Here is a 9,509-nt window from a genome sequence, read left to right on the forward strand (position 1 = left end):
CTCACCTGGTGACCGACCTACGGTCCAGTGATGAGAACTGGAAAGACCGCTACTTCTTCCTGAGGGGTCAAGCTGTTTTTGGAGAGAGAGGACAGGGCGAGATCCTTGGCGGTTAGCGAGCTACTGATAAGAACTTAATAGTTTCCTTTATGCTTTGATTACTAAATCTTGATTGTGTTTTTTGTTTGCAGAGCTTGAGTATAATCGGGCTGGGCAAAGCGGGGACGGCCTGGATGTTGCGACCCAGAAGGTGTTAGCCATCCCGTCGGAGCGGAGGGACTGGCGAGTGGTGCTAGCGGAGTCAAACTTGAGGACCAGCACTCTTTGGGCCGGTGTAGAGGCGATCCAGTGAGGTACTCCCTTCCCCTCGTTGAAGCAGACTTGGGACGTTCTCATGAGTCGATACTGTAACCAGTTCATTTTTGGTGAGTCCGGGCTGAACCCACTAACCATTGGAGAGTTTGCACTTGCAGAGTCACTGATGAAGAAGTTGAGCGTCCCGAGTGCGAGCAAGTCCATCGCCCGGCGTCGAGAGAAGGGGAGGAGGGAGTCGCTGGCCAGGGCGGACGTGAGGGCGAAAGACGTGTTGGCAATACCGCCGAGTCAGCAGCCTGCAACCGGGTTCGGGTCGTCCCATGCTACAGCTGTGGATGAGGAGGCTGGGACGATTACATTCACGGTTCTGGCTACTGCATCGACTTATTCCGATGCAACTTCTATGAGCAAGCTAGCCGACTCTTTCTTGTTCCCGGCGGACGAGGCACGTCTGAACCAGATGGGTGCAGTTGCTACCGCTGATTGAGGGGTATCCCGCGCCGTTCAGGTATGATAGTATTATTCAGTTTTCTCGTTTTTGAATTTTGTTCTGATGGCAATGTTTTGTTGTGCAGGTACTCACTAGCAGTCTTCATCTGAGGAAGTCTATTGTGGAGCAGGAGAAACGGATACAAGATGTATCCAAGGCCAATACTAGCTTGCTCCAGAGGGAGGCAACATCCCGGAAGGCTGAGCAGGAGAGTCAGCAGCGCCTCAGGGATAGTGAGTGTGAGGTCGAGAGATTGAGGCGTGAGTTAGCCGAGAGAACCGCAGAAGTCGAGTCTCTCAGGGAGCAGTGCATCTCCATTGCTGATCTGAGGGGGCAGGACGAGGAGCAGATGCTTGACCTCAGCCAGCCGCGTCCATCGGGTGTTGTGGTTGTGAGCGATCAAGCTGCTGGGCCGAGCACTGGCGGTGCGGACATGGCGACCGATTCGGCGATAGAGGATGAGGCTCATGCTGAGGATACTTAGCGTTTTTCTTTGTTTATGTACTTTGGGGCCTCTGATGCCCTTTTGCCTGGCGTGTGTGCCATTTTTTGTATTCTGAACTGGGCCGTTTGATGCTATATATATTACATTTCACTATTTTGACTCTTGGTGTTGTCTTTGTGGATGAATGAACTGTTCGTTGTTTCATTACTTGTAGGTGCACTATGTCATGTATGTTACTTTGGAGTGGCCCAGTGGCTAAGGTATGTAGGCTTTATGTTGGGCTAAGTTGGTGCTTTGTTTGTCAAAAGTGTAAGGACCATTCATTCGGTTTGGCCGACCGAGTGTATAGTCCCCTGGATGAAAGAAGTCAAACTGGAGTGCAGTTCTTGGGTCAGATCGGGCCGACTGGGTGGTGTGAATCATAAGCCGTGCTGAGTTTCGTAGACCGAGTGAGGCCGATCTGAAAAGTGTAAACTCGTGAATCGGGCAGGGCCGATCCAGAAATGTCAGTACGAGGATCGGGCAGGGCCGATCTGAAGGTGTAATCATGAATCAAGCAGGGTCGATTCGAAGGTGTACGTACGTTTATCGGGCAGGGCCGATCTGAAGGTGTCATTGTGAATCGAGCAGGGTCGATTCGAAGCTGTAAGTACGTTTATCAGGCAGGGTCGATTTGAAGGTGTCATCGTGAATCGAGCAGGGTCGATTCGAAGGTGTACATAATTCATCGACCAGGGTTGATTTGGAGACGAAAACTTCTGAATAGTACTTCATTAAATATTTTGGCCATGAGGTCGACTGTCTAAGAGGAGGTGGATAGGCCAACTCATCCTTTTTAAAATGAAAAAACGAAAAACGAAAAAGAAAAAAAAAAATAGACAAAGTTCACCTAGAAGTAGTAGCGTTTGAGGTGAATGGCATTCGAACTATTGTTGACGTCTTTGCCCTCGGGGGTGAGCTTGCCAGGCCACTTGACGGTGGATCCCATTCCTTTCATTATTGCTACGACCTGCGTTGGTTCGACGTTGAGGTTGTACTCCGGTATTTTGTGTTGGTTCGATCCAAACTGCCTAATATCGTTTCTCGCGGGCTAGCGATCATATGGCTTTCTAACTCAGCCCGTATTACGTGACAAGGGTTGGTACCGGTCTGCGCTCTGGCTTCCGGTCATTCTGCCTTGACTCATATCTGGAATGAGCCGCTCGATTAATCTCGTCTTCTTCTCATCTTATTTGGATCACTGCCCGGGCTAGAGCGTTTTCCATTGTGGTGCAACCCAGCTTCGTAAGTTCTTTGTCCAGTTCTCCATCCGGGAGGAGGCCTTTCCTAAAAGCGTCCACAGTTGTCTCGGGGCTACACGATGGGATATAGATCTTTTCTTTGTTGAATCTGCTAACATATTCTCTCAGTGGCTCTGCCATTCTCTGGTATATTCGGTATAGGTCGGCCGACAGTTTCTCTAGTTTCTTGCCGCTGGCGAACTGTTCCACGAAGGTGTCGGTAAGCTAGGCAAATGAGTCAATGGATCCGTTAGGAGGTTCGTGTACCATTGGAGTGTCGGACCGAATAAACTAGAATCGAAACTCTTGCACATGCAAGCTTCCCTAAGTGATCGGGGTATTGAGACTGTGAACATCCGCTGCTTGTACGAGGCTATGTGGTCATCCGGGTCGGTGGTACCATCGTACGGTTTCATGTTGGGGATGGTGAATTTCTAAGGCATGTCGGCTAGGGCGATCTCATCCACAAAGGGTGAATCAGTACAACAGTGGGGCCTGCTCTTCTTGGTTGGGACCGGCATTCCTGGAATGCGTCTCATCACTGCCTCGACGTCGGTCAACCTCTTAGCCAGTACTTGTTCCATAGGAGAGGAGGATACTACCGGGTCATACCGTCTTACTGGGTTTGCTATTGCATTCGTTCTCGACACATTTCGTTGGGTCACCCCTCGTGGGGCAGTCTGATGGATCATTCCGTCATGCATTCCTTGGTAGCATGGATCTTCGTTCATTCCTTCCGGTTGGATGACTCCCATTGTCACTGTTCTATTATTCCGCCCTACATGAATGGTCAGGGGAGTCGTCTGGTAGTCGCTCGGTCCGTCAGGATGGATGAGCTCAAGTGTTGGAGTTGGTTTGGTTTGGCCGTTCAACCTGCGAGGGTGAACCGAGCCGAAGGGGGTTTGTGTTGTGGTGGTTGACTGGAAGTGAGGCAGGATGATAAGGATGAGCTGGTCTTGCGGATGCGAGCTTTCTGTTACTGGATTGTCTTGATCACAAGGCTAGGATGGATCGGCTGGATGGTGTTCTGTTGGCATATCTTTGTCTCCATTAGTCCAGACGGAGTCGTCGAGTGCTAGTGCACTTAATGGACGCGGCCCTTTACCGGAGACCGAGGGCCGATGCTCTGGTGTGGAGAGAGGTTGCATGGATGGGATAGGGGCGCGGAACCGATTGGGGGGTACTTGGTTGGGCAAGAACTGGAGATCATAGAATTGACTCACCCTCTCTCTTAGAGACTGGTTTTCAACCCTAATGGACACGTTTTCGGTCCGGATTGCATTGTTCTCGGCTTCCAGTGCGGCCATCTTGTCTGAATTTTGTTGTACGAGAGCGGTCAAAGCCTCCAGTCTGGCCTCGAGGCCGAAGTTAGCGTTGTCCGAAGGGTCAGCCATGGAAAATTCCTCTATGTAGCAAGGTTCGTCAAGCTGAATGTTGCTAGAGGCCCCACAGTGGGCGCCAAACTATAGACGTAAAAATCTACCTGTACGGAAGGGGGGTTTGATCCCGTGAGGTTGAGGCCACTAGCGATCCCCTACACCTGCACACGTAGAGAAACACACACGTGAAGCGAACGAGAAATACCGGGGTGGTGTTTGCCGTAGGCACTCTGACGCTCAAGTCAGCAAGGCTGAGAGAGGCTAATATAGTGAAGGCTAGGGAGTAGAGATTACCGGAAGTCTAGTCGGAGACTGTGACTATGGCAGTGATGTAAAACTCTCAAGTAGGAGCTTCGAGTGTGAAGGTATAATGTCGTCTGTCCAGTGTGGGAGGGCTAACCTCTGTTTATATAGTGACTGTCTGATCTCCCAATCCTGGTGGGAGTAGGAGTCCTAATGTGACTCTGATGCAAACCCTAAAAAAATTAGGGCCGTGGTAAGCTAGCTTACCAGTGTCCGAATAGAAAAGTGATTCTGATCAGGAAAGTAACTTCGAATAGGAAAATGTTCTGAACAGGAAAATGACTTTGAGCAAGAGATTGATCAAGAACAAGAAAATGACTTCAAGTAGGAGATTGATCAGGAACAGGAATATGATCAGTGGGCCGTGGGCTCGAAACTCGCCTATAGGCCCAAGAAGTGAACTGGAACTGGGAGGCCCATGCCCAGATGGTTTGGGCAGGCCATATCTCGTATCGAATAGGACTAATCTGGCTTAGGCCTCTTTGGGATTTAGGTCTGATCTTCTCTTCACAAATGATCCTGCTTTTCTATTTCGACCGAGGACGATTTTTGGCCCTAACAATATCCATATCCATAAAACCATACGATGCAGATGTTGAAAAGTATTTGTCCTTCTCTTAGAATTTTAGTTGAAATAATATTTCAACCCAGATGAGTTTCTCACTAATTAAAGGGCTCCTATTTTTTAGCAGATATTATGTTAAACGGACCTGATGCTGATAATAGACATTAACCTTCCCTCTTAAAAATTTTACATGCATCAATCTGAATATACAAAGAATATAATAAGATATAAACAGAATAAAAATATATCCAATTGCAAACAAACAAATAAATTTTCCAATCTAATCAAAACATTGACATTTAAAAAATAAAAATAAAAATAAAGAAACCTCAAAAATACATGATCATAGTAATGGTACAGCAACTCTCACAGCAGAAATACAAAGAAATAAGCCTTTGACAATACATGGTATCAAAGGATTGGTGCGGCAACTCTCACAAAGAAAAAATAAGAGTATTATGTTGTCAAACTAATTGCCCTTATTCTTCGAACTTGCATTACCAGCATCTAAGCCCCGGTCCTTCCTTGTTTTAGTCACAAACAAATCTTTGGATTTGATCATACCTGGAATACAGCCGCTAATCGTGACAAAAGTAAATTGTGCCACTGCTTCTTTCCTCCCCAGTGAAACAATTGCAATTGCGGATCCAGGATGATATGTTACCAGTTTGCTTTCTTTTTGTCCATCCATCAATAGCTTAATGTTCTTAGCAGTCACTAAAGCATGCTTTTGTGCCAAATACCCTTGTTTTGCTTCCTGCAATAAGGTTTTCCAAGAGATAATACAGATAAGATTTTCTATTCTCAAAGCTTCAAAATGTTTATCAAGGCGCTATATTACTCGTTTCCAAACTAATTAATATAAAGAAATACAGTTAATGCATAACACCAATTTTCTTATATGATAATAACAATCAAAATGTCAATTAAGCACTCCCAAGAGAAAGACCTGGAACCAGTTCCTGTATATACACTACTTCAAGTTTACATTAATTCATATTATTAAAGAACAGATACATCAGACACTATTCCAGCCAAAATTAGGCCTTTCAACGCAAACAGGCGAGGAGAGTAGAATAGCAATAAAAATTCTAAAAATATTCAAAACATCCTCTCCTATATTAATGTTGGCATTATCCAACTGTTTTGAAACAAAAGCATTGGTTTGTGCTTATATGAGCTAGATTTGAAGAAAATAACACAACTAAGTAACTAAATAAACACTAGCAGGATTCAAAATAAGACAGGTTAGGACTTACAGGAATATCAGTAATATCTCCAATTGCGAATATGTTCTTGTGACCCTTGACTCTTAAATTTTCATCAACCATCAACCTTCCACGATTATCCAAGTTATCCTTCAATACAGTCTCCCTAAGCCATGATGAGCCTAGTGGTATCCCTATGCACAGGAAATGGCAATCTGCTAGGATAGTTTCTCCTGCTGATGTTACATATGTGCCTTCATCTGAAAAATCATTCAGATCGACTGATTGTCCCAATTTCACTTCAACTCTATGTGATCTCAGCCAATTTAGTGCCTTATCAGCAGCTTTAGGTCCAATAAATTCCAGCAACCTTGACCCCTTATGCACTAGAGTAACCTTCTTATCCGGGTAATCAACAGCTATTTCTCCAGCAAGCTCCACACCAGAGGGACCTCCTCCAACAATCAAAATTGACTTGGCAGATTTAATCTGTTGATTCTCTGCCAGGGCAAAGAAAACAGAGTTAACTTTAGCAGAAGGAATATTATACTAGTATATCGCGAAACTGGATTCTCACAGAATAAAATTCAAAGTCTTTTTAAACATTAATGATAAAAAAGATAATCATAGTTTTGAATTGCCTAAAGCTGAATTCTAACACAATGGCCATACCTTTTTGGTAGTGATTAAGTCTCTCGGTCCTTGTTTTGGGAACATGCTCCACATGGCCAGTGGCAATGACAAGATAATCATAAGGAATAAAATGACCATCTGCAGTCACAACTTCATTTTCAGTGATATTGGTTGCAGTAGATGTGGTAATACGTCCATTGATGAGGTAATCTCTATGGTTAATCACCGTTCTTTCTCCAAATGACGGTTCCACCATTGTCCTCAAATTTGCCCATGTTATCTCAAAATACTCTTTCCTGTTTCAAATTTAATTTTATTCTTAGAGTCAAAGATCATAGCAATTAACTATAAAAAATTATCCATGATCGCTATCTCCTTCTTTGGCTTACCACTTATGGATTTACCAAACACACTTCGGTTAAATGTGAAAAATGAAGCATAAAGAGATTATAAGATAATCCTGGTACTACACTCAATCATGGTAAAAGGAATGACTTTAGTTGTTAGAAGAGTAGCATTGATCATGATAAATCAATGCAGACTATGAAGTGTCTTACTGTTGGATATTTGGATGTGGTAATATAGCTGGACCATTGATTAGCAATAAATAATTACACATAGATAAATAACCTAGTAACCATATAACTACTGCAAGAACTGAGACTCTATAATGCACTCTCTCTCTACCTGTATGGAGTCTGCCCTCTACCAATCCCACACACAAAGAACTACAATTATCAATCAGTCAACGTTCCCCAGTCAGCTCTCCACCTTCAACCCATCTTTACCAGAATTGTTATATGATTCCTTAAATGTCTATTACTTAACAATTCTTCACTTCTCAGTGGAAAAGATTACAATCATCAATCAATCGCAGCACAATTATTAGCATATATAAGAACTTTGTAACAAAGACTGACATGCAAGACCTTGCAACCACTCTTACTATTTTCTTAATTACTTCTAGCTTCAGTGTGCTGGTATTCCTATATACTTTCCATCTCCAAAAAGCATAGGATCTGGTTACTTTGACCATAAATGGATACTCCAAGATCTTACACTCATGATATCACATCAATATAACAAAATAATAAATTTAAACATTTTCCAGCATAACAGAATCAGAATCGATTTGTTTTACTATAAAATATTTATGTTTGTAACACTGTGTTGCACCTGATGGGTCTAACATAGTAGAAAATTATCCTAAAAGTAGAATCATATTCATGCATAAATGGATTAACGTTAACCTCTCAATTATTCGTTAATATTTTCTTTTTCAAATTGAATTAGATCATTCCTTTGATACTCCCAGACTCCCAACGCTTGTGACTTAATTCTTAAAACTGAAATTTCAAACATCAACTTATCTTTTAATCTTTCAAAGAACTTAATAGTTGAAACCTAACTCAATCAGCTAACATTTCAAATCTCAATAAAACAGTGTAAACTGGGGTGATTTTTCCAATTTATGAAATGGGTTCCATTTGATCTCATCCCTCTCTTCATAACAACTTAAACTCAACCATTTCATCATTCAAAAACAGAACAATGAGAAATTAAAAAGAAACGAAAAGAGAAAAAACTCACGGGTCAATGAGGGTAACATCAGCAGAGTATTGAAGAGTTTTAGCAACGAGTGAACCAGCCAAGCCTCCACCAATCACCACCATTCTTTTTCTACTTTCTCCGCTATTCTCCATGTCTTCTTAATTACTCAACTTCTCAAATGATCAAACTTTAAAAGACAGAATGGTTTTACGATATAGAGAGAAGTTCAAAAGACCCACCCAAGATTTATAGTTGGCGTAGTTGGTGTTGAAGGTCAAGAAACGAATATGAACAGAAAATAATTAATTTTGACACGCTTTGGCATGTTATTTGGTTGTCAAAGATTCATTTTGCCAATCTTTCCATAATTGCATATTTTAAATGTTGGAAGAGGATTCTAGAGCCTTCTATCAAATAATACAATTCAACTGGGCCTTCTCTTCTTTTTATCTTTTGCGTATGCTTCAGTGTAAATTAAGCCATTCTCCTTCTTCTTTCTTTTTTCCTCCGTTTATGGTTTCTGCTTTCTAGAAGAGATAAAAATGGAAACCCTGAGATATGATTCCATAACAAAATTGTTCTTCAGTTTTTTAAAATAACAAAATTTCCCCTATCGGTGGTAAAATTTGAGTGAACCGTTAGATCGTACACAATTAGAAGTTAATGTATATTTACAAAATTACCCTTTTATCATCTTTTTTAACACGGAAAATTTAAGGGTAGGAGGACCTTTGTCATTTTAAATACTTCAGTGAGATATTTTTTAGTCAAATCATACCCCAGGGGAAAAAAATTGTTAACTGCTTCTAGAATGCATAAAGGGTAATATAGTCTTTCTACATTCCACTATCGCCTTCCAGCTCAAACTTACTGTAGCATTTTCAAAAGCTAGTATAAAAAATTATTAAACATTCATTATATAATTTAAAAAAATCCTTTTTCCATATTTGAAGGGATATATGACATTCAACTTGGATTAAGTTTATACAAGATCGCGAATCCATTGAATTGCAGTCATCTGTCTAAAAGAGGTTTTAACATTTTTGTCCCTAACCTTAAGGATTTCTTCTATTCTGGTCTTAACGTTTTGGTGACTAACACTTTAGTCTCAAACAATAAAAAAGTCGTTTACTCTTTATTTTAATATCGGAATGCTTAAGTCAATAAAATATTTGTTGTTATTTTTAAACATCTAAAAGTGTGTGCTAAAATTATTAATTCCTTTTACTCAAAAAAAAAAAAAAAAAACTTAAAATGATAATTAGTAAAAATTAAAAGAACATTAATCTTTAATTTGAAGTTTAAGTTAAGTTTTGAAGTCCCAAATTTAATAAGTTAAA

The 9,509-nt window shown here is 41.5% G+C and overlaps 1 protein-coding gene across 1 annotated transcript; it reads right to left on the minus strand.

Moving 5' to 3' along the window:
* Nucleotides 1-5,058: 5,058 nt before the first annotated feature.
* On the minus strand, nucleotides 5,059-8,565 carry LOC116105185 (apoptosis-inducing factor homolog B-like). Its single transcript, XM_031391622.1, has 4 exons — nucleotides 8,209-8,565; nucleotides 6,658-6,914; nucleotides 6,037-6,485; nucleotides 5,059-5,534 (listed from the first exon to the last, which is right to left on the minus strand). The coding sequence occupies exons 1-4, from the start codon at nucleotides 8,319-8,321 to the stop codon at nucleotides 5,247-5,249; spliced, it is 1,107 nt and encodes a 368-aa protein (XP_031247482.1). The 5' UTR covers nucleotides 8,322-8,565; the 3' UTR covers nucleotides 5,059-5,246.
* Between the last annotated feature and the right edge of the window lie 944 nt (nucleotides 8,566-9,509).

The sequence above is a fragment of the Pistacia vera genome, unplaced genomic scaffold (assembly GCF_008641045.1).
Source record: "Pistacia vera cultivar Batoury unplaced genomic scaffold, PisVer_v2 Contig495, whole genome shotgun sequence".
Taxonomy (NCBI): Eukaryota; Viridiplantae; Streptophyta; class Magnoliopsida; order Sapindales; family Anacardiaceae; genus Pistacia; species Pistacia vera.

What these genes read in the sequence shown, in the direction of transcription:
- LOC116105185 (XM_031391622.1), bottom strand. Translation starts at nt 8,321, where the DNA reads ATGGAGAATAGCGGAGAAAGTAGAAAAAGAATGGTGGTGATTGGTGGA. An exon ending in GATGTTACCCTCATTGACCC is followed by an intron (nt 6,915 to 8,208) that starts GTGAGTTTTTTC and finishes AATTTGAAACAG; the next exon opens with GAAAGAGTATTTTGAGATAA. An exon ending in ACTTAATCACTACCAAAAAG is followed by an intron (nt 6,486 to 6,657) that starts GTATGGCCATTG and finishes TTGCCCTGGCAG; the next exon opens with AGAATCAACAGATTAAATCT.